General features: G+C 38.4%; 1 protein-coding gene across 1 annotated transcript in view; it reads left to right on the top strand.

The window, feature by feature from the left end:
• AQR (aquarius intron-binding spliceosomal factor) overlaps nucleotides 1-25,216 on the top strand; it is a 264,323-nt gene that overhangs the window by 220,043 nt on the left and 19,064 nt on the right. The window contains exons 33-34 of the mRNA XM_053697946.1: nucleotides 19,279-19,453; nucleotides 24,847-24,966. Of these exons, the coding sequence (XP_053553921.1) occupies nucleotides 19,279-19,453; nucleotides 24,847-24,966 (295 nt within the window). The remainder of the gene's footprint in view (nucleotides 1-19,278; nucleotides 19,454-24,846; nucleotides 24,967-25,216) is intronic.

The raw sequence follows: 25,216 nt of genomic DNA, 5'->3' as shown, positions 1-25,216 counted from the left end.
GCTTCAAAGTTGTATAAGTGGTACAATAAATGCATAAGTCATAAGATATGTACATTAGTAAATGTACAAGTAAAGCTAGACATCCATGTGTTCAAGTACATACATAAGTGGATTCATTAGATAAGAGACATATAAATGCCAAAACATTTCATATTGATGTAAGTTAAACCATCATATGTGATATATAGACATATATGGCAGTACAGCAGTGCATCACATACAGTCACATAGGTTATACATGTGTTTCTGCTATTCTGATTTATTGACAAACACATGTATAACCTATGTGACTGTATGTGATGCACTGCTGTACTGCCATATATGTCTATATATCACATATGATGGTTTAACTTTTATATAAACCCAGCGAGTGCAGTCCTATGTTGAAGATTACTATGATTACTAATTGATCTGGCACCCTGGTTGGCGACTATATGACATTGTGAGTGCAGATACACATGGAGGATATATATATATATATATATATATATATATATATATATATATATACACAGTATCTCACAAAAGTGAGTACACCCCTCACATTTTTGTAAATATTGTCTTATATCTTTTCATGTGACAACACTGAAGACATGACACTTTGCTACAATGTAAAGTAGTTAGTGTACAGCCTGTATAACAGTGTAAATTTGCTGTCCCCTCAAAATAACTCAACACACGGCCATTAATGTCTAAACAGTTGGCAACAAAAGTGAGTACACCCCTAAGTGGAAATGTCCACATTGGGCCCAATTAGCCATTTTCCCTCCCCGGTGTCATGTGACTCGTTAGTGTTACAAGGTCTCAGGTGTGAATGGGGAGCAGGTGTGTTAAATTTGGTGTTATCGCTCTCCCACTCTCTCATACTGGTCACTGGAAGTTTAACATGGCACCTCATGGCAAAAAACTCTCTGAGGACCTGAAAAAAAGAATTGTTGCTCTACATAAAGATGGCCTAGGCTATAAGAAGATTGCCAAGACCCTGAAACTGAGCTGCAGCACGGTGGGCAAGACCATACAGTGGTTTCACAGGACAGGTTCCACTCGGAACAGGCCGCGTCATGGTCGACCAAAGAAGTTGAGTGCATGTGCTCAGTGTCATATACAGAGGTTGTCTTTGGGAAATAGATGTATGAGTGCTGCCAGCATTGCTGCAGAGGTTGAAGGGGTGGGGGATCAGCCTGTCAGTGCTCAGACCATACGCTGCACACTGCATCAAATTAGTTGTCCCAGAAGGAAACCTCTTCTAAAGAAGATGCACAAGAAAGCCTGCAAACAGTTTGCTGAAGACAAGCAGACTAAGAACATGGATTACTGGAACCATGTTCTGTGGTCCGATGAGACCAAGATAAACGTATTTGGTTCAGATGGTGTCAATCGTGTGTGGCGGCAACCAGGTGAGGAGTACGCAGACAAGTGTGTCTTGCCTACAGTGAATCATGGTGGTGGGAGTGTCATGGTCTGGGCCTGCATGAGTGCTGCCGGCACTGGGGAGATACAGTTCATTGAGGGAACCATGAATGCCAACATGTACTGTGATATACTGAAGCAGAGCATGATCCTCTCCCTTCGAGACTGGGCCGCAGGGCAGTATTCCAACATGATAACGACTCCGAACACACCTCCAAGACGACCACTGCCTTGTTAAAGAAGCTGAGGGTAAAGGTGATGGACTGGCCAAGCATGTCTCCAGACCTAAACACTATTGAGCATCTGTGGGGCATCCTCAAACGGAAGGTGGGGGAGCGCAAGGTCTCTAACATCCACCAGCTCTGTGATGTCGTCATGGAGGAGTGGAAGAGGACTACAGTGGCAACCTGTGAAGCTCTGGTGAACTCCATGCACAAGAGGGTTAAGGCAGTGCTGAAAAGTAATGGTGGCCACACAAAATATTGACACTTTGGACCCAATTTGGACATTTCCACTTAGGGGTGTACTCACTTTTGTTGCCAACGGTTTAGACATTAATGGCTGTGTGTTGTTATTTTGAGGGGACAGCTAATTTACACTGTTATACAGGCTGTACACTCACTGCTTTACATTGTAGCAAAGTGTCATTTCTTCAGTGTTGTCACATGAAGATATAATAAAATATTTACAAAAATGTGATGGGGTGTACTCACTTTTGTGAGATACACTATATATATATATATATATATATATAAAGGCAGATATTTTTAACGGTATTCAGTTCCCATGGGAAATTGAGCCTCAACTAGAAGTTCATAAAGTCTTCACTTCACAAAAGACTCCTCACAAGATTTTGTAATGGGAATCTGTTACTCTCTGAGAAGGTGTGCTGTTTGAATACTGGTTCATGGGCCCTCGTAGCATATGTGCGTATTGTGCAGAAAAACACTGACTTTTATTGGAATCATTTTTGCTAATTAACATATATTGGAAAAAGCGCACAACAAAAGTTCTCAGTTTGCTTGTGGAAACGCAGTTCTAAGAAAAACAGCCAATAGAAGAGACTACAGCAGCACTACATTTGTTTTATGACACTAATTATTTTATCTGAGCACAAGACAACAGCAAATCACCTATGTATCTTTAAATGGTGCAGTTTCATTTCTTTTTAATATAATACAGTATATATAACACTGATTTTAATAAACGTAAATACATTTGAATTTCATTTTACAGCTCTTTCCTACACCAATCAGACTTTTTTTGTTCAAAAGTTGCAATAGTTTTATATGGTTTTCTAGTAAATGTATGTGTTTTTATTCTAAGTAACACACGTTAAAAACATTACAAACCATAGAATCATTTTCATGCAGAGATACAAACTATTATATGTTTTGCACTATGTTGTTGTTGGTGTACAAGACACATACATATGTGTGAAATAGTTTTCCTGTGCCATTGTTGCATTTCTTTTTGAAAAAGCATTAGCATATACTTAAGGTTTGACACGTATGGATGTGCATTGTCAAATGTGTTCATTCATAAGACTGATCTTTTTGAATTTTGCTTCATGTCTCTTGATCTGTTAGAGATCTGAAATCAAAATTAAACTTTCATGGTTCAGGTAAAATATGCAATTTTAAGAATTTTTTAAAATAAACTTCTATTATCAAATTGACTTTGTACTCTTGGTATTTTTTTGTTGAAAAGCATTATTATGTAGGCTCAGGAGCCGCAGTGTAGTACTTGGCGATAGCTAGTGATTAAAGGGACAAGCCTAGCCAAAATTAAACTTTAATGGTCAGATAGGGCATGCAATTTTAAACAACTTTCCAATTTACTTTTATCATCAACTTTGCTTGGTTCTCTTGGTATTCTTTTTTGAAAGCTAAACCTAGTTAGGCACATATGCTAATTTCTAAGTCCTTGATAGCCGCCTCATCTCAGTGCATTTTGACAGTTTTTTTTAAAGCTAGACCGTGCTAGTTCGTGTATGCCATATAGATAACATTGTGCTCTTTACCATGGAGTTATTTATGAGTCGGCACTGATTGGCTAAAATGCAAGTCTGTCGAAATAAGGGGGGAGTCTGCAGAGGTTTATATACAAGGTAATCACAGAGGTAAAAAGTGTATTAATATAACAGTGTTGGTTATGCAAAACAGGGGAATGGTTAAAAAAAAAATCTATCTTTTTAAACAATACAAATTCTGGAATAGACTGTCCCTTTAATCGCTACACACGTATGCTTCTTGTCATTGATTCACAAGAAATGCTTAGCTAGGTCCAAGTAGTGCATTGCTGCTCTGAAGGTGACTACAGGGGTTAAATACATATGTAAATGCAAGGAACAATGCTATAACAACTCATTAAAGCATTTTCTTTTCACACTTTTATGTCCCTTATAGCTGAATTTTTCATATTGTACCTGGACTTTGTGCTTCTGTCTAACATGAGATTCCCTTTCCCCCTAAGCTATATGCTTTTATATATATGAATCATTAACTTGTGAATGTCATAGGAAGTTCTCTTCTTCTGCACCTTATGCATAACTTGATCTTTATTACTTCAGTGCTTTTATGTTTCATACTTTTCCTGAATTTTGCTTTGCTCTCTCATGAGTCGCCTTTGTTCTTCATGTGTTTTCTGCTTGTCTGATACAGGCCTAGAACATCTGTGACTGGCTCTATTACACTGGAGCCAGTGTTTATTGTATTGTAGTTATCCTAATTTTATACTCTATAGCCCTAGGTTGCCCTAGGGTTGCACCAATACCAAGTATTTGCATGAGCAAACGCACTGATACTTAAACCGATACCTCCACTTCCTACCCATACACCATCTTGTGGCGTTTTTCAAACTGCATGTTCCCATTTCATTTTAAGCTGGAGTGTAGACTTAACTAAAACTTGTTCACTTCTGTTCTACTTCTGTTCTAATTGCTGTTATTTGTATTGTACGTCAGAGCAGTGCTCCAAAAGCCGCTACTATACAGCTGGAAGCCTACCTGGGAGAGATCACTGTACCTCGTTTAGGCAAACCCCTGAAGTACTGGGCAGTTAAAGGGACACTGTACCCAAAAATTTTCTTTTGTCGTTCAGATTGAGCATGAAATTTTAAGCAACTTTCTAATTTACTCCTATTATCAAATTTTCTTCATTCTCTTGGTATCTTTATTTGAAATGCAAGAATGTAAGTTTAGATGCCGGCCCATTTTTGGAGAACAACCTGGGTTGTCCTTGCTGATTGGTGGATAAATTCATCCACCAATAAAAAAGTGCTGTCCAGAGTACTGAAACCAAAAAAAAAGCTTAGATGCCTTCTTTTTCAAATAATGATAGCAAGAGAACGAAGAAAAATTGATAATAGGAGTAAATTAAAAAGTTGCTTAAAATTGCATGCTCTTTCTGAATTACAAAAGAAAAAATTTGGGTACAGTGTCCCTTTAATAAACTGAGATCTCTAGCTCTGGCTAAAATGGCCCAAAATATCTTTCTGCCCCATGCAGTAGTGTGAAAAGTGAAAGACTGTTCAGCTTAGCGTCAAACGTCCTTACTGATAGCAGAAACAGACTTATTGCTGAACATGCAGAGATGCTTCTGTTCCTTAAAAAGAACTTGCCACTAACTTTTGAAAAATGATTCTAATAGCTAGTTATACCAGTGTTTTTCAATCAGTGTGCCATGGCACACTAGTGTGCCGTGAGAGATCCTCAGGTGTGCCGCGGCAGACTGACAACAGTGTGGGGGTGTCCCTCTTTCAAATTTTGAAATATTTATATGTCATGTATAGTTTGTAGGAGGCATGGCATGACAGCACAGTACAGTGTGTGTGTATATCTATATATGTGTGTATATATATATATATATATATATATATATATATACTGTATTATATATCCTGTATTAGGCTACAATGTGTGATTTTGTAAAGTTTTGGGATGGTGGTGTGCCACAGGATTTTTTTATGTAAAAAAGTGTGCCACGGCAAAAAAAAGGTTGCAAATCACTGAGTTATACTGCTAGTTCTCCTCTTGAACAATTATGCTCAAAACATAATGTACTCTGAGGAACATTCTTAGCCAGGGCTGGATTGGGAATAAACTGCAGCCCTGGAAAAATATGAAGACCAGCTCTATTTTCTGTTGAGTCAGTAGAATGCAAATGCCCCATTTTTCTCAAAGGGGATTACTGGGATACTTCTTCCCCAATATTTTTTCAGAATTAAATTATATTATGTATAAAATACAAATGTCAGATTGATGTTATATAGGCACCCTACAACCAAATGGCATCCAGTAATCACCCCTTTAAATTGTAGCTTTCCAGCCCCAGCTGCTGCAGCTTGTTATTTATTGTTGTTATTATTAATATATTTTATTGTAATATTTTTATTCTGTGAACTTTGTGACAACAATCAAGTAAAACTGTTTTTGTATTTCAGAATGTCTTTTGAGTTACATTTCATAATTATAAAGAAGCTATTTTAAATCATTAGTCTGTATTGTGCTTGGTAAACTGTCATATGACATTAAAAAAGAAGTATCGGTAACTGGTATCAGTTCAACCCTGTTTGTGACTATCTGCTATATCATGCTTCCTGATTCTACCATATCCTCGTGATTACAGAAGTTTCATTTTATTCTCTTAAACACTATACTTGTTCATTTACTTTTTATGAATTTTGTTGTTTTCCTTCTTAATACAGGGAGAGTCCACAACTGCATTCATTACTTGTGGGAAATACAGAACCTGGCCACCAGGAGGAGGCAAAGACACCCCAGCCAAAGGCTTAAATACTTCCCCCACTTCCCTCATCCCCCAGTCATTCTTTGCCTTTCGTCACAGGAGGTTGGCAGAGAAGTGTAAGAAAATTACGGAGTAGTTCCTTAGGAAGGGTATCTGCCCTTCGAGATGGGACTGGAGTTTTAAGTAGTCTTGTCAGCCTCTCAGTGAGAGCATTGATGAAAGTTAGAGTCTGGAGATGCAGGGAGAGTCTTTCTGCAAAACCATCTAGACTCATATTTAACAGTTCCTTAAGCAATCAGCATTGAGGAGTTTCGCTGCCTGCTTTCTTCTCTCAAGTCCATGTCAGAAGCGCTGCTACAGTCTGTCAAACTTGAACGACCGTGTTGCTGTTCCACGGCATAGATTCCGGTAAGATTGTTTCATTTTTTACACACATGTTAATGATAGAAGACAGGGTCACAGTGGAACTCCTTTATCTTTATGGAATCAAGGGTTAATATCTCCTGAGGGGGATTATTGAACAGTGGGGTCTTTTAATCATATTTGTTATGTGATTTTGACTGCTTATGTGTGGAGACGTTTTGGGGCTCATGAGCTGATACGGAACATACAGAGTATTTTTATTTTTGAGAGCTGTGCAGTTTTATTAAGCTGGCGTGCTTTTCCTTAGCAGGGGCGGTCCTGCATGATGCACCATGTGACCGGGAGTGGTCACGTTTTGTTTTTCCATTTCCGATCCCTGACCGAGTATCTGAGGAGAGGAGCCGTTTTCTCTACCTGTCTGGGTCATAGGTGGTGAGTGTCCCAGCCATTGGGGGTATAAGGTGCCAGTTGTTTTTTTGTTTTTTTTTCACATAATTTAATTTAGCAAGTTATGATATTTTAGAGAGGGATCCCTCTGATACAGAATTTGATACCTGCCTATATTGTGAGGAGGCCTGGGTAGACCAGCCTTCTCAATTATGTTCCGTATGCCGCAATAGGGTGTTCTCATCAACCAATGTTGAGATGTTAGAGACCACTGAGCCATCCGCCTCTGAGGAGCCTTTGTCCCGTGTGGTGTGTCCCCTAGAATCTTCTGTTCCTATACATGCAGTTTTCCCGAATACCGCTGCTCCTTCACCTGAAGGAGACTTTTTTTCAACCAGAGGTTACTGCGCGGTTCCGCATGGCCATCTCTATGGTTTTAGCGGTTTGCCTCTTTCAGCTACGTGCAAGCGAAGCGTTAATCTGTGCACTCCTACCCAAGGACCGTTGTGTAAGAGGACGATTGTATCCGATCAGTCTTCTGGGGAAGTGATGCCCTCTGAGGCTTCAGAGGTAGAACCTCCAGGATCGGAGTTTCCTGATTTGATTCCTCCGACTGAGTAGGATTTAGCATTTAGATTTAGAATGGCACGCCTGCGTTTACTTCTGAGAGAGGTTTTGGCAATGTTAGAGGTTCCCAGTACTGATCTGTCAGTTGAATCTCAGTCCTCTGAATCAGATAGTGGACTTGACTAGACGAGTGGAGAGGGATGGAGATCCTATTCCTTATCGTCTATGTAAATATATTTTTCTTTTTGTATTAGAATCCCAGTTCCGAGCTCTATGAGGAGTTTGTGTTGTATAACAGGCTGGACCTGTTGTTTTTTTTTTGTTTTACACACTCTTTTAGCTATCACTTCTGTGTGCTTGCCTATTTTATTTTCTATTCCGGTTAGAATAGTTTTTGGTTTCAGAGCTCGTGGTTGTTGTAGAAACTCCTGTTAGGAAGACGTTTTGCCACTGGTATTTCGGTACTAGTGATTTAATGGTCACGATTGTTGGAGACTTCCGTTGGAAGTATCTAGGTCTCTGTTCGGGGTGGTGATTCCCTCAATATTTTCAAGATAATAGTTAAGCCTTGGAGCTTATATTTCCTTATTTTGTTTATTCTGTTTTTCCTAGCACTGCTGGAATTTAAGAATTTTCCGTTTGACCCTTGAGTTTTATGACAGATATGTTGTATCCTAGATGACAGGCAGGACCTGTTTGGGTACTAGTTAAGTCTGTTCTTTCCTTCTACACAAGGTACTATCGTGGATGGGCGTCTGATGCTGGATCATATAGATCCAGAGGTCATAGAGACCGGAGCTAGGCTTTACTTTCTGCCTTGCTGGGCAGTTTTTCTTCTCTTGATTTTGTCATTCAGCAGAGAGAAGTAACGGCTGACTTTTAGATTTTGTCCGGAATCTGTTGCAGGGGAGAATATTTTTACCCACTGTTGGTGCTTGGTCTAATAAGGGGTTTCTCGTCCTATTTGGGTTCAATGTCCCTTAAGCAGAGCTTTTTAGATTTCCCTTTTGAAGGAGAATTTACGGTTCTCTCTACCTTTGTTCAGGAAGAAGGATATCTTTCCTGTCTCATCCTTTTGAGCAAACCTGGTACTTAGGGACCGTATCTTTCAGTATACCTCGTTGTTGATCCTAGGTTTTTTTTTGGATCTGGGGTTTATTGTGCAGTATCCTGCTTCCAGAGTTTAGAGTAGTTCCCGAGTCTTGGCGATTCTGGTTTTCTTACCATCGTCTGCTAGGTGATTTTAGGGAATTTCTCGTCTTTTCCATCCTCAGAGTGGGATCTAGATCTGAGTTTCTCGTGTATACTCCAGAATGGATCCTTGGAGGCTGTTTGATCTTTCAGACAGGAAGAATTTTCCTTAAGACCTTTCGAAGTTAGAGTTCTTCATCGGTTTATGCCCTGCAGTTTTCCTTCAGGCCTTGGCGCTGTGGCAGGGTGATGTGTTTAGCCCAGACCGAGACTTCGGCATGGCTTTGTTGTTGAATCTGTCTTAACAGACTTTCATTGAATACCGGTTGAGGGCATTGATCTCCAGTGTTCGTCCAGATCTCCCTGTCCTGCAGATTTTTTTTCTTTTAGCTCTCCCGGGACGGTTTTGACTTTGTTACTTTCCTGTCAGTGTGGAGAGAGTGTTTTCGGGAGGTCCATGGCTCAGGAGTTTCCTCCCGATTACTCCTGGGGTTCATTAGACTGACATTTTGCTTTGAGGATCTGGTCTTCTTGGTTTGTACCAGTTGGGTCTTCTCAGTGGGTGGATCTCTTTCTGAGACAGAGAGTTCATCCGGCGTAGACGGGAGGGTCTTTACTTTAGTGGTGAGCGGAGGCCCACTTAGGGGGCCGTGGACTGGACTAGGCAGAACTATTGAATCTTTAACGGTGCTAGGGAGGTTTATTTTAACCTTCTTCTTTTTCGACCATGTTCCTCTTTTTCGAGGATGCCTCAATCCTTCAGGAGCAGGCATCAGTGAGTCTGTTTGCTCCGGTTGTGCCCGCGAGTTCGTATCGCTGTTTAGGGGTTTCACCGCTGTGGGTGTTCCTTGTTGCAGAGCTCTGCAGGGTCAAGTGCCCTTTGTCGTCTTGGGTTCGTTTTTTTTTTTTCTGCTCGGGCAGATTGCGAGAGATTGCTTGGTCTTAGCCGTGAGTAGGTGTGTTCTGAAAGGTTTCAGTCCTTTCCTTCAGTGGCTGGTCTCGTCATCTATCTTAGGGTGGTGGACCCCCCCTGTTTTTGTCAGGAGGAGCTAGTTCATCCTGACTCTGTTTGATTTCCGGGGGTGGTTCTTTGATCTCCTCCAGGTTATCCTGTAAAAGGGTTTTCCTAGCTAGTTCACGAAGGGGCGGCCAGCTGTATTAGTCTTATGGTTAGCTTTGCTGTGGAAGGTTTTCAGGTTGAAATCAGCTGTATTCCTTGCCCTGGCTTGTGGGCTCGCAAGAGATTTTAGATACTTGGTTGTTCTCTTGTCCCAGAGGTTCATTGAACTTTCAGGCGTTTAGTTCCTTTTGCTAAGGTGCTGACTGCGGTCAGGCAGTTGAGTTCAATCTACTGCTCCCTCTTGGAGCTTATATTTTATTTTTAGGGAGTTGCATTGGGTATCCTTTTGTAACCTGCAGGAGGTGGTCTTTGAATTTTCTCTTCATTGATCTATTACGTCTGTAGAATATTTTCTACGTGACATAGTCTCTATTGCAATATGGCAATCTGTACTCCTTATGGGGTTCCCTTTATATGGAGGCTCTCTTCAAGTTTGTTAGGTGCTTCTCCCTAAGATTGTTACTTTATTGTCGCTTTGGGAAGGGTTATTCCTTTTTCTGGGAATCTTGCCTTGATGTTCTTTTCAGATTACATGGAATAGACATTTTTATCTGTTGTATATTCATAACTGAGAAGTGAAAGGTTTTGGGAGACTTATACAATACAAGAGAAAAAGAATACACTTATAGCACTCCTGGGCCAAGAAAAAATAAATGTGAAAAAAGAATAATTAAACACTATTAATAATGGAAAAATCATAAAGAACAGGGAATAGCAAAATGTTTTAAAGCATAACTTTTATTGGAGTATGATAAAATTAGGAAAAATAATAACTAAAAACACACTTGAATATCTACCACAGTGTTATACTAATATGTAGCAAGGTAATCAACTTGTGTATCTAAGTGTTATCAACAGTTAGGGTGATTAGGTGTTTTACAGCTAATGCTGTCAGTTAGAAAATATCATCTTGAGTAGGAAGTTACAGGTATGTAATCACTACTCTGTAACGAATCGTAAGTCTGTGATATACAAGCAAGGATGGAGTATGGCTGGTGTACAGTTTTTATAGTAATGCTGAGTTTTAAGAACAGATAAAATGAATCTGAAGGAAAGTGGCTCAATCAATAACACTCAGTGCTACTCTATGTAGTAGTGCCATTGGTATTCTTTTTTGTACAATTTTGGGAGACTTCCTTATTGTTCGTGGAGGAGTGTTCTTCACTTGACCTTGGAGACAGCGGGACACTAGCCTCCTCATAGGTTTATGGCTCAGTTCGAGAGCAGTGACATCTTTTGGGGTCTCTGGCATGGGATCTTTCTGGTTCTGATTGTTGGGCGGTTGCTTGGTCCTCCTAACATTCTTGTTCCTTTTTGCTTCTGTTGAAGCGGTTTTCTAGAAATTGGGTTGTTGCAGGCTTTGGTGCCCTTAGATTTGGGCCGTCTCTTCTTTTTTACCCTCCCGTTAGCATTCAGTGTCCTCTGTAGCTTGGGTATTGTTTCCCAAAAGTAATGAATGCAGCTGTGGACTCTCCCTGTATTAAGAAGGAAAACTTAAATTATGCTTACCAGATAATTTCCTTTCCTTCTGTACAGGGAGAGTCCACAGCTCCCGCCGTGTTCTCCGATGGGCAGCTCTAAGTTTAATTGGGTTTTTTCTGGCACCTTTTTCACCCTGATATTTCTCCTATTGTTCCTTGTTCCCTCAGCAGAATGACTGGGATATGAGGGAAGTGGGGGAGGTATTTAAGCCTTTGGCTGGGGTGTCTTTGCCTCCTCCTGGTGGCCATGTTCTGTATTTGCCAAAAATAATGAATGCAGCTGTGAACTCTCCCTGTACAGAAGGAAAGGAAATTATCTGGTGAGCATAATTTAAGTTTTTTTTTCATAAGGTAATTGGCTTGTTTTTCTGTGAGCTCTGAGCTTACCATAGTACTCTACAACTTTGTTCTTCTCAAACATACTTTCCCCTAACTTTACCTGATTGGACTTGGGTAGCGCACAACGGCTTTGTTATAAGCTGACCTTGTATTTTGAATCAAGAATTATTTTTGCCTCACTTTTTATCCACCTTTTCTTGTTACTGGTGAGCTCTGTTTTTTCTTATTTTTTACACTGACTTCCTACCTACAGTTGTCTATTAAACAAGAATCTTTTTCTTTACGCATTATTTCATTGTTTATAATGATTTATGTGTTTGCATAAATCATTTTGTAGTCGTTTTGGAGCCAGGTTAGGATAAGAACAAAGCCTCTTGTTCAGTATTGACCATGCATTGTATATGATTGCTCACTGTATCACTAGCTTTTAAATGCCATGTTTTAATCAGACATAAAAAAGCATTGTATGTAGCCAGCAGCATTGTAGCTGACCTTTAACATTGATAAACCATATCATCAAGTCACTCTGTGTTATTGTTTCTGGCAATGTCCTTGTTTTATTGTTCTTGTGCCTTGTGATTAAGATGCTGATCTCTCAGTCTTCAAAAACAAACATCAAAGACCTTCCACATAGAATATTATGCATGTAGGAGAGTTTTTCTCGCCTTCACCTCTCTCCTTCCTTGAGCTACACCTAACAGTTCAGTTCATTTGTAGGTGTTACCTGGCAAGGGATGTAGTGTTTCAGATGGGAATCTAATCTGATTGTCATCCACAATTTATTTTACAAAAGCAATGAAAACTGTGTAAAGTTTATTCTATTGTACCAGCGACAGCCTCTTATTTTAAAAAAAAGGTGATGTTGAAATGTAAGCAGTAGCAGGTCTACAGTTAGTATCATAGTTCTTGTGCATTTTTATCTATAGAATATTATTTGTACAAAGAATTTGTGTGTAGAATGCACCTAATGGCAGTTATTGGTTACTGGAAAACTAGAGTCACAAACTTGTGCTGAAAATGTCATAGGTTCAGATACCTCTGAACACTTTTAATCTGAGGGGGGGAAAAGTTAGCATACATTATTCATTACAATCCCTTTAACACCATTGAGGCAATACTTGCATGTTGCATTGAATTTATTGTCATCATTATTATATTTTTTAAAGAAAAAATGGAAATCCATTTAAAAAAAAGTCATATTTTTTTTTTTTTTTTTTAACATTTGAAAATAATTAGCTAAACCTACAGCAAAAAATGCACAAAAAAATTGGCATTCAAATTAAAGGGACATAAAACAGGTTGAGATATGTGCATATCCTAAAAGGGGTAATTCATTAAAAATAGTTTGCATAAAAAAATGTTTAAAAATTGCTGGCAAGTATTTTAAAATAACTTTCAAAAATAAGTCAAATTAATTAAATAGGTAAGCTGCCTGGAGCAGCCAACTCCACCCCCCCCCCATCAGTGTTTAGACACCGGCATTGTATTTCAACTGAGTTAACAGCTTCTAGGCATGCTCCAGCAGATAATCCCTATTCACTTTTGCATTTTACAAAAACAACAATAGATATAGATACATCCATAGAAGAAAATGTGTGTGGGGGGTAAGACCTTTACAATTCAGAAACTAAAAAGAAAGGGTTAATGGAGAGGCACTGCAGTATAAATTTGCAAGTAAAGTAATTAATGTACATATTATTATATGTACATATTATTATATGTTGTCTTTATCCCAACTTGTTTTATGTCCCTTTAATTTAACTGTGCAGTGTTTTAGTGTTTTATTTTTTTGTTTTTGTTTAAGGGTTAAAAGGTTATGAAATCCAAAATTTTCTTTTGTGATTCAGGTAGAGTATGCGATTTTAATCAACTTTTTAATTTAATTCTAATATCAATTTTTCTCTTGGTATCTTTTGTGGAAAAGCAGGGACGTAAGCTTAGTATCCGGCCTATTTCTAGAGCACTATATGGCAGAAGTTTTACAAGAATGTTATCCGTTTGCAAAATCACTAAATGGCAGCACTATTTCCTGCCATATAGTGCTCCAGACACCTACCTAGGTATCTCTTCAACACAGAATACCATGGGAATGAAGCTAATGTGATAATAGAAGTAATTTGTAAATTTTTTTAAAAATGTTATGCTCTGTCTGAATCACAAAAGAAAATCGTTGGGTTTCATATCCCTTTAAAGTTGTTTATTGTGAGATATTTTAAGGAGAAAACAGCTTATAAAAAATAAAGTAAAGACATGCTCAGTAGCAGTGTTTGGCAGTGGAGGTTTGTGGGCAATGTAGTGCAGTGATTACTTTAATCATTTTCGTGTATCATGCATATAAATAATTGATAGAATACCCTACACACGCTGCATAACCACCACACACATTTCATGCATTTTAATGTTTGTTTGTAAATCTAATCTCTGGCATAAAAATACACAACAAAAATAAATACATTCATATCTAAGTGTAAGCTTTCACATGCTCGCAAAACATGGGAATTCCACTTGTCAGTACTGGTTGCACATTTTATATTCATTTTCATGCCATTCTAACCTCAAGATCAGCATTATTATTATTATTATTGGTTATTTGTAGAGCGCCAACAGATTCCGCAGCGCTATAATCAAAGGGGGAGTACAACAAATCAATTATAGGGATAAAATGGGTAGAGGGCCCTGCCAAGAGTTGCACTGTTGTAGTCAGCTCTTAAGAAGGTGATCTTCAAACAGCTGGACTATTAGGCTTACATGCTAAGAGGGTTCAGGGGATTGCAGTGGAGGAGAGGAACTGGTATTAGGAAAGGTTAGCGTAGGTTGTATGCATCCCTGAACAGTAGAGTCTTTAGGGAGCACTTGAAGCTTTTAAAACTAGAAGAGAGTCTTATGGAGCGAGGCAGAGAGTTCCACAAGATTGGAGCCAGTCTGGAGAAGTCCTGTAAACGGGAGTGTGATGAGGTGACAAGAGAGGAGGAGAGTAGGAGGGCATGAGCAGAGCGAAGGAGACGGGAGGGAGAGTATCTGGAGACAAGGTCGGAGATGTAGGGGGGAGCAGTGCAGTTGGAGGGCTTTGTATGTCAGAGTGAGAATTTTGTGTTTGATCCTAGAGGCAAGAGGAAGCCATTGAAGGGATTGGCAGAGAGGCGCAGCAGATGAAGAGCGATGTGTAAGGAAGATGAGTCTGGCAGAGGCATTCATTATGGATTGTAAAGGAGCTAGACGGCAGGTGGGGAGACCAGAGAGGACAGAGTTGCAGTAATCAAGGCGGGAAAGAATGAGAGAGTGGATTAAAATCTTAGTTGTGTCTTGTGTAAGGAAGTGTCTAATTTTAGAGATGTTTTTAAGGTGGAAGCGGCAGGCTTTAGCCAATGACTGAATGTGAGGAGTGAAGGAAAGATCTGAGTCGAATGTGATCCCGAGACATCGGGCGTGCGGGGTAGGGGTAATGATGGAGTTGTCGACAGTTATAGAGATATTGGGGGTGGAGATTTTGGAAGAAGGGGGGAAAATGAGTAGCTCAGCTTTGGAGAGATTTAGCTTGAGGTAGTGAGAGGACATCCAGGAAGAGATGTGAGAAAGACAGTTAGTGACACGGGTTAGCAAGGAAGGAGATAGTTCTGGTGCAGAGAAGTAGATTTGGGTGTCATCAGCGTACAAATGATATTGGAAACCGTGGGACTTAATTAGGGAACCTAGTGATGATGTGTAGATTGAGAAGAGAAGGGGACCGAGGACAGAGCCTTGTGGTACTCCGACAGAAAGTGGTGACGGGGCGGAGGAGGCCCCAGCGAAGGCTACACTGAAGGTACGGTTTGACAGATAGGAAGAGAGCCACGAAAGGGCTGTGTCACAGATGCCGAAGGATTGGAGGGTTTGGAGCATTACAAAATATGACCTTTTTTTTTTTTTTACTTTGAATACATCATAATGTCTAGAGTTATGAGATTACATTAGACACGGTTTTGCTTACTTTCAGTAGTACCTAAATAAGATCTAGCCATTTAAATGACCTAGTAGATTTTCTTTATTAATTTTTAAGTTAATTCCATTTCCCTCCTCTGTATCATGTGACAGCCATCAGCCAATCACAAAATGCATATAGCTACTGTATATACTGTGCAATCTTGCACATCCTCAGTAAGAGCTGGTGCCTCAAAAGTGTGCATATAAAAATATTGGTCCCATTTTGAAAATAGTAGTTAATTAGAAAGTTTTTTTTTTAATTGCACGCTATATCTGAATCATGAAAGTTTAATTTTGACTTGTCCATATAATCACCCCACATTGCATTGTAACCACCTTTTTAGACTCAACCAACTTTATTAATGAAAGCTTCAGAAATCTTCCTCAAACTCTGCACCACTCCTCCAGCTTCTCCCTCTAAATGTAAAATCATTATAAAACCTTATATACATTTCTTGTTTATATCTCTGCTTTTGTATCAATATAATCACAAACTCTCCTCTCCTCTGTTCTTTTATGACATTGTCTCCTTGTTTGCTATTTTTTATGTCTATACAGTTGTAAATCATCTTTCCCATGTTATATCCAAAAGTTATCATATACAAGGAAGTGGAATTGCATTCAGATGTCTTCATTTTCTAAAATCAGCTGGCTGCTACATTCAGTCCCTTCTTCCCACTTGATTTTTGCTTATTGTTCTCCGATCACAATCTCTGGTTTACCTTTTTCACATAAGAAGCCATACTGGATTATTATTTTATTTGATTTTTTAATTTGGATAGAAAAACAAGAATTTTGTGTTCTTTACATAAACAATGTGTCAGCTAGACGTGTCATCATTTAGTTTTGACAAATGCATGTAGCTGCCTGACATGGTGCAGTTATTTACCTGTTTTATTATATAGCACCAGATAAATGTGCTTTAGCCTTTACAATTTCTGAGGAAGAGTAGAAGTTTGTTGCTGCTTTCCCTCAAGGTTTAAAGGGACACAAAATCCAAAATGTTTATTTTCTACCTAAATGGAAAGAGTCCACAGCTGCATTCCACCAGGAGGAGGCAAAGACACCCCAGCCAAAGGCTTAAATACTCCTCCCACTTCCCTCATCCCCCAGTTATTCTTTGCCTTTTGTCCCAGGAGGTTGGCAGAGAAGTGTCAGAAGTTTGTTTTGTCTTTTTATGGAGGGTAGTACTCTTCGACATGGGACGGGAGCTTTAAGTAATCCTATCAGTCTCTCAGTGAGGGCCTGGATGAAAGTTAGAGTCCAGAGATGCAGGGAGAGTCTTTCTGCGAAACCATCCCGATTCATATTAACAGCTCCGGAAGCAATCAGCGTTGTCGAACTTTGCTTCACTGCCTACTTTCTTCTCTCAAGTCCATGGCGGAGGCGCTGCTACTATTCGTCACACTTGAAGGGCCATGTTCCTTTTCCATGGCATAGATTACGGTAAAATCGTTTAATTTTACTTCATCAGAATGTACTGTAACTTATTTGTTTCGCGTAAGGAACTATCTTGCGGCACTTATTAAGTATATATATATATAGGGCCTCAGTGAGGCTCCTTTGGTATCTTGGATTCGAGGGTTAATATCTCCAGAGGGGGAATATTGAACAGGGTTTTTTTTAATCATGTTTTTTATGTGTTTCAATCTGCTTATGTGTAGTGTTAAATGGGCTCTTGGCTTAGAACATAAAGGCCTTTGGATGTGACGCGACCTTCAGGTTGGGCGCGCTTTTTTTGGACTTTACGGTTCACCTTGTGACTGGACGTGTTTATGTTCTGGTCTTCCATTTCCGCATTCCTGACCGTGTGGCGAATAAAAAATTAGAGTCTGCTAGTGTCTGGTTCTAGGAGATGGTGAGTGCCCCAGCCATTGTGGGTGTCAGGTGCCGTTTAAGTTTTTTCTTTAGTCCATTATTATTATATTCTCTTTCTAGTTATGGAGGATTCTGATGCTGAGTATGTTCAAATTTCAGATTCAGATTCTTCGACTTGTGAAGAATGCAAATTGGACCCGTTGACACAGGTCAAATCAGTTATGTTCGATATGCCGTATTAGAGCGCCCTGTTCCTCGGGCTCGGGAATCAGGGGTCTGCTGAGCCATCCACCTCTGGGGGTTCTGTCCTCTGAGAGGCGAGTTCCCTACCACTCCCTACTACTACACATGTGGGTAACCCAGCTTATGTTAATCCCTCCTTACAGGGCGGCTTTTCCCCCCAGGAGGTTGCAGCTCGTTTTCGCTTTCACATATTTTTGGCGATTATGCGTCTCCAAAGTCCAGACGTTTATTTGCGTTTGTGCTCGTGCCCGATCGTCCCGGGTATACCGTCCTTGGGTGGGCCTATACAGATCCCTGCGGGTGTAGCTGTCCCTGGGTGTTGTGCCGTTCGTTACAGAATAGCACGTCTTCGCGTTCTACTCAGACACGTTTTTGACTTATTGGAGGATCCTATCCTTAACGGATACGGGAATCCGCAGTATTCTGCTTCGAATGGCTCACCTCATTAGACGTGAGGGGATGATGTAATTTCCGAATTGTCTGCTTATTGAGATCTTTCCCAGTTTTTTGTTGGAAGAGCAGGGTTCCGTTTGGCTGGCCCTGCGGGTATACCTGTTTTCTTCCCGGGCGTTAACCTACTGGTTGCCTTATATTTGCTTTTATCCAGTTAGGATGTCTTTTAATTTTTATTATGTGTTTCCTTCGGGAACTTCTGGGATCGTTTCTCTCTGGTTGCATCTTTGGAAGTTTGTTAAGGGACACGTTGTCCTATGTTTGTCCGTTTGACCTTCCCCTCTGAGGGAGGATTTAGGCGACTTGACAGTTATGACCCCAGCTACGGCTGGTCCTGCTGGGATTCAGATCTTCTGTCCTGTGGCTTATTCAGACACGTTGCGCCTGTTCTGCCTGGCTGGTCCGGTGGGGCACTTTCCAATTTACTTCAATTATCAAATTTGCTTTGTTCGCTTGGTATCTTTTATTGAAGGCTCATGAGAGTGCACAGGTCTTTAGTACTCTATGGAAGCAGAGTTTTTATTAACATTGTATAACAAAGCTACAAATAATGTTGCAAAACACTGCTGCCATAGAGTACTAAAGGCACGTGCACACTACTGAACTCTTATGAGCCTACCTAGTTTTATTCTTCAGTAAAAGATACCAAGAGAATGAAGCAAATTTAATAAATGTATGCTCTAGCCTAATCATAAAAGTTTAATTTTGACTTTACTGTCCCTTTAAGGGCGATTCCCTGCTTTGATTACAAAACGTTTCCTTCACAGTACTGTTGGCAGCAGCTTCTCAGTCTAAGAAATCCTCAGAGACAAACCAGGAAGCCTCATTATCCAAATATTCAGCATACCAGTAAAACTAACACTTTGTGTGCTGAATGTGCAGAATGAGAGTATTGTAACCCCATGTATTATACTCTCTGTGTTGCCTTTCTCTGTTAACTAGATTAACATATATTTTATTACACCACTTTATAATCTTTGTTTTTGAAGATGACACCAATCCTCCTGCAGCTCTCAGGCAATTTCATAGCCACATATATGTGTCCTTTAGTTTAAATGGTATTTGCATCCTTGTATTCCTGTACCCATTGTATTTTCTTTCTTTCCTTTTATTGACCTGTAGCCTGACGATTCTGCAGTTTATCCTGTATTTATTTCTGTTATGATTATCAGTTTCATGTGTCCTTTTATTTTAACAGAGATGTAAGGCGATTAGTGGTCGCCATGTCCAGAGCTCGCCTTGGTCTGTACATATTTGCTCGAGTATCCCTTTTCCAGAACTGCTTTGAGTTAACACCAGCGTTCAGCCAACTTACTGCTCGCCCACTTCGTCTGCACATCCTACCAGGCGAGACATTCCCTACACAGAGGAAGGTAAGCTGTGTCCACATCACTAATGTCTGTTAGATACTGAAACGTTAAAAGGATAGTCTAGTCAAAATTAAACTTTCATGTTTCAGACCGAGCATGCAATTTTAAACAACTTTCTAATTAACTCCTATTATCAATTTTTCTTTGTTCTCTTGGTATCTTTATTTGAATAAGCAAGAATGTAAGCTTAGGAGCCGGCCCATTTTTGGTTCAACACCTGGGTCTAGATGTTGCCACCAATCAGCAAGCGCTACCCAGTTACTGAATGAGAAATAGGCTGGCTCTTAAGCTTACATTCTTGCTTTTCAAATAAAGATACCAAGAGAACGAATACAAATTGACAATAGGAGTAAATTAAAAAGTTGCTTAAAATTGCATACTCTAGCTGAATCATGAAAGGTTTTTTTTTTTTTAAATTTTCCCTAGACTATCCCTTTAATGTACTTGGGAAGCTGCTGCATGATTTGTTAACAGTAACTTATGCCATATTGGATGGGTGTTTGGAAGAAACTTATAGCAGCATAAAAGAAACAGATGAACACTCTTCTCTTATGGTTGTGACTTCTGTCTTAACGTAAATCCAAATCAGGCACATTGCTTAGTCTTTGTTGTTAGTTTTAGTATTTGGTACCAATAATCTGTCAAAGCTTTTTTGCAATATATGAGTATTTAAAGTGAAAGTCAATCCTAGCGTTGTACAAACACTAGGATTGACTATTGAAACGAATAAAGGGGACTTTGATTCATGAAGTATAAGATACTTCATGTAGAAAGCTCCTTTATTTGATTCAATCGGTCGCCGTTCTTAGCTGCTACGGCAGCCCACGGCTAAAAAATTTGTTTGCTAAGAGGTGACATTTTCACCTCTTAGCCAATAGCCATGCGGTAAATTTGGCTTGGCGCCCATGGGAGCCGGATTTACCGCACGACTATTGGCTAAGAGGTGAAAACGTCACCTCTTAGCAAAAAAGTTTAAGCCGTGGGCTGCTGTACCAGGTAAAAACGGAGATCGATTGAAACAAATAATGGAGCTTTCTACATGACGTATCTTATACTTCATGAATGAAATTCCCCTTTATTTGTTTCAATAGTCAATCCTAGCGTTTGTCAGTATGTGTTAGAGAGCATTTAGGAGGCTTTCTGACAATATATGTAAGAGAGTATTAAAGAAGCATCATGGCAGTATACTGTATGTAAGAGAGTATTAAAGAAACATCATGGCAGTATACTGTATGTAAGAGAGTATTAAAGAAACATCATGGCAGTATACTGTATGTAAGAGAGTATTAAAGAAGCATCATGGCAGTATACTGTATGTAAGAGAGTATTAAAGAAACATCATGGCAGTATACTGTATGTAAGAGAGTATTAAAGAAACATCATGGCAGTATACTGTATGTAAGAGAGTATTAAAGAAACATCATGGCAGTATACTGTATGTAAGAGAGTATTAAAGAAACATCATGGCAGTATACTGTATGTAAGAGAGTATTTAGGAGCGTTATGGCAGTATACTGTATGTAAGAGAGTATTTAGGAGCATTATGGCAGTATACTGTATGTAAGATAGTATTTAGGAGCATTATGGCAGTATACTGTATGTAAGAGAGTATTTAGGAGCATTATGGCAGTATACTGTATGTAAGAGAGTATTTAGGAGCATTATGGCAGTGTACTGTATGTAAGAGGGTATTTAGGAGCATTATGGCAGTATACTGTATGTAAGAGAGTATTTAGGAGCATTATGGCAGTGTACTGTATGTAAGAGAGTATTTAGGAGCATTATGGCAGTATACTGTATGGAAGAGAGTATTTAGGAGCATTATGGCAGTATATTGTATGTAAGAGAGTATTTAGGAGCATTATGGCAGTATACTGTATGTAAGAGAGTATTGATGAAGCATTATGGCAGTATATTGTATGTAAGAGAGTATTTAGGAGCATTATGGCAGTATACTGTATGTAAGAGAGTATTTAGGAGCATTATGGCAGTATACTGTATGTAAGAAAGTATTTAGGAGCATTATGGCAGTATATTGTATGTAAGAGAGTATTGAAGAAGCATTATGGCAGTATACTGTATGTAAGAGAGTATTTAGGAGCATTATGGCAGTATACTGTATGTAAGAAAGTATTTAGGAGCATTATGGCAGTATACTGTATGTAAGAAAGTATTTAGGAGCATTATGGCAGTATACTGTATGTAAGAGAGTATTTAGGAGCATTATGGCAGTATACTGTATGTAAGAGAGTATTTAGGAGCATTATGGCAGTATACTGTATGTAAGAGAGTATTTAGGAGCATTATGGCAGTATACTGTATGTAAGAAAGTATTTAGGAGCATTATGGCAGTATACTGTATGTAAGAAAGTATTTAGGAGCATTATGGCAGTATACTGTATGTAAGAGAGTATTTAGGAGCAATATGGCAGTATACTGTATGTAAGAGAGTATTTAGGAGCATTATGGCAGTATACTGTATGTAAGAGAGTATTGATGAAGCATTATGGCAGTATACTGTATGTAAGAGAGTATTTAGGAGCATTATGGCAGTATACTGTATGTAAGAGAGTATTGATGAAGCATTATGGCAGTATACTGTATGTAAGAAAGTATTTAGGAGCATTATGGCAGTATACTGTATGTAAGAGAGTATTTAGGAGCATTATGGCAATATACTGTATGTAAGATAGTATTTAGGAGCATTATGGCAGTATACTTTATGTAAGAGAGTATTGATGAAGCATTATGGCCATATACTGTATGTAAGAGAGTATTTAGGAGCAATATTGCAGTATACTGTATGTAAGAGAGTATTGATGAAGCATTATGGCCATATACTGTATGTAAGAGAGTATTTAGGAGCAGTATGGCAGTATACTGTATGTAAGAGAGCATTGATGAACTATTATGGCAGTATACTGTATGTAAGAGAGTATTTAGGAGCATTATGGCAGTGTACTGTATCTAAGAGAGTATTTAGGAGCATTATGCCAGTGTACTGTATGTAAGAGAGTATTTAGGAGCATTATGGCAGTGTACTGTATGTAAGAGAGTATTTAGGAGCATTATGGCAGTGTACTGTATGTAAGAGAGTATTTAGGAGCATTATGGCAGTATACTGTATGTAAGAGAGTATTTAGGAGCATTATGGCAGTATACTGTATGTAAGAGAGTATTTAGGAGCATTATGGCAGTATACTGTATGTAAGAGAGTATTTAGGAGCATTATGGCAGTGTACTGATGTAAGAGAGTATTTAGGAGCATTATGGCAGTGTACTGATGTAAGAGGGTATTTAGGAGCATTATGGCAGTATACTGTATGTAAGAGAGTATTTAGCTGCATTATGGCAGTATACTGTATGTAAGAGAGTATTTAGAAGCATTATGGCAGTATACGGTATGTAAGAGTGTATTTAGGAGCATTATGGCAGTATACTATATGTAAGAGAGTATTTAGGAGCATTATGGCAGTATACTGTATGTAAGAAAGTATTTAGGAGCATTATGGCAGTATACTGTATGTAAGAGAGTATTTAGGAGCATTATGGCAGTATACTGTATGTAAGAGAGTATTTAGGAACATTATGGCAGTATATTTTATAGAGCATTTAGGAGCTTTGTGGCAATATATGTAAGAGAGTAATTAACGGGCTTTGTTAGAAGTATATGTAAGGATATTTATGGAGCATTGTGACAATTTATGCAAAAGAGTATTTAATCCTTTCTAATACTAATGGAGCTTTGTGGCAATATACATAAGGATATTTAAGGAGCATTGTGGCAGTATATGTAAGAGAGTGGAGCTTTGCTGCAATATATGTAGATCTATTTAAGGAGCTTTGTTGCAATATATGTAGATATATTTAAGGAGCTTTGTTTGCAATATATGTAGATCTATTTAAGGAGCTTTGTTGCAATATATGTAGATATATTTAGGAGCTTTGTTGCAATATATGTAGATCTATTTAAGGAGCTTTGTTGCAATATATGTAGATATATTTAGGAGCTTTGTTGCAATATATGTAGATCTATTTAAGGAGCTTTGTTGCAATATATGTAGATATATTTAAGGAGCTTTGTTTGCAATATATGTAGATCTATTTAAGGAGCTTTGTTGCAATATATGTAGATATATTTAAGGAGCTTTGTTTGCAATATATGTAGATATATTTAAGGAGCTTTGTTTGCAATATATGTAGATATATTTAAGGAGCTTTGTTTGCAATATATGTAGATATATTTAAGGAGCTTTGTTGCAATATATGTAGATATATTTAAGGAGCTTTGTTTGCAATATATGTAGATATATTTAAGGAGCTTTGTTTGCAATATATGTAGATATATTTAAGGAGCTTTGTTTGCAATATATGTAGATATATTTAAGGAGCTTTGTTGCAATATATGTAGATCTATTTAAGGAGCTTTGTTTGCAATATATGTAGATATATTTAGGAGCTTTGTTGCAATATATGTAGATCTATTTAAGGAGCTTTGTTGCAATATATGTAGATATATTTAAGGAGCTTTGTTTGCAATATATGTAGATCTATTTAAGGAGCTTTGTTGCAATATATGTAGATATATTTAAGGAGCTTTGTTTGCAATATATGTAGATATATTTAAGGAGCTTTGTTTGCAATATATGTAGATATATTTAAGGAGCTTTGTTTGCAATATATGTAGATATATTTAAGGAGCTTTGTTTGCAATATATGTAGATATATTTAAGGAGCTTTGTTGCAATATATGTAGATATATTTAAGGAGTTTTGTTTGCAATATATGTAGATATATTTAAGGAGCTTTGTTTGCAATATACGTAGATATATTTAAGGAGCTTTGTTGCAATACATGTAGATATATTTAGGAGCTTTGTTGCAATATATGTAGATCTATTTAAGGAGCTTTGTTGCAATATATGTAGATATATTTAAGGAGCTTTGTTGCAATATATGTAGATATATTTAAGGAGCTTTGTTGCAATATATGTAGATATATTAAAGGAGCTTTGTTGCAATACATGTAGATATATTTAAGGAGCTTTGTTGCAATGTAGATATATTTATGGAGCTTTGTTGCAATACATGTAGATATATTTATGGAGCTTTGTTGCAATATATGGAAGGATAAGTTTTTTAGTGGTAATGTATGTAAGCTATGTATTTAGGAAGGCTGGAAGGCTTTGTGTTGGCCATCAGTTAAACTGTGGATTTACCTGTACTTCACTCATATTTGAATCATTTTCACTTTCTTTACAAGCAGTTACCTATTGCAAATTATTTTGTTCCAGAACCTGCACAGCAATCTGGTCGTCTCACCCTACCAACTATACGCTATTATTTGTGTGCTTTTAGTTCCTGTCCTGTTAACACTTTATCTGTATTATGTTACAGAATGGTGAAAGGCCTCCCTTCCCAGCCCAGATCATAAAGAACATGCCGGAGATGGCAAACTATGTGTACAACATGTACATGCACATGCTTAGGAGCAGCCAGCAATACCAAAACCGTCAGGTAAGAACCGTTGTGAGCAAACATCGCACTTGTACACATGCAATAGCTGAAAAATCAGTTCAACCTTTTTAGTTCTCATGGACCTTACATGGAAACATTTGCAAATTTATTAATAGAAATATTAATTTGTGTGGGTTATTTAACATAGATCACATAGTAGCTTAGGAACCGTGCACAATGGTGAAAATGCCGTTCTCCCCCTTTCCCAACTTTTGGAATTTGACTCCTGGGGATATTCATTAAAAGAGTC

Source organism: Bombina bombina, chromosome 1, assembly GCF_027579735.1.
Source record: "Bombina bombina isolate aBomBom1 chromosome 1, aBomBom1.pri, whole genome shotgun sequence".
NCBI classification, from domain to species: domain Eukaryota; kingdom Metazoa; phylum Chordata; class Amphibia; order Anura; family Bombinatoridae; genus Bombina; species Bombina bombina.
This window is presented reverse-complemented; position numbering and strand designations above follow the sequence as displayed.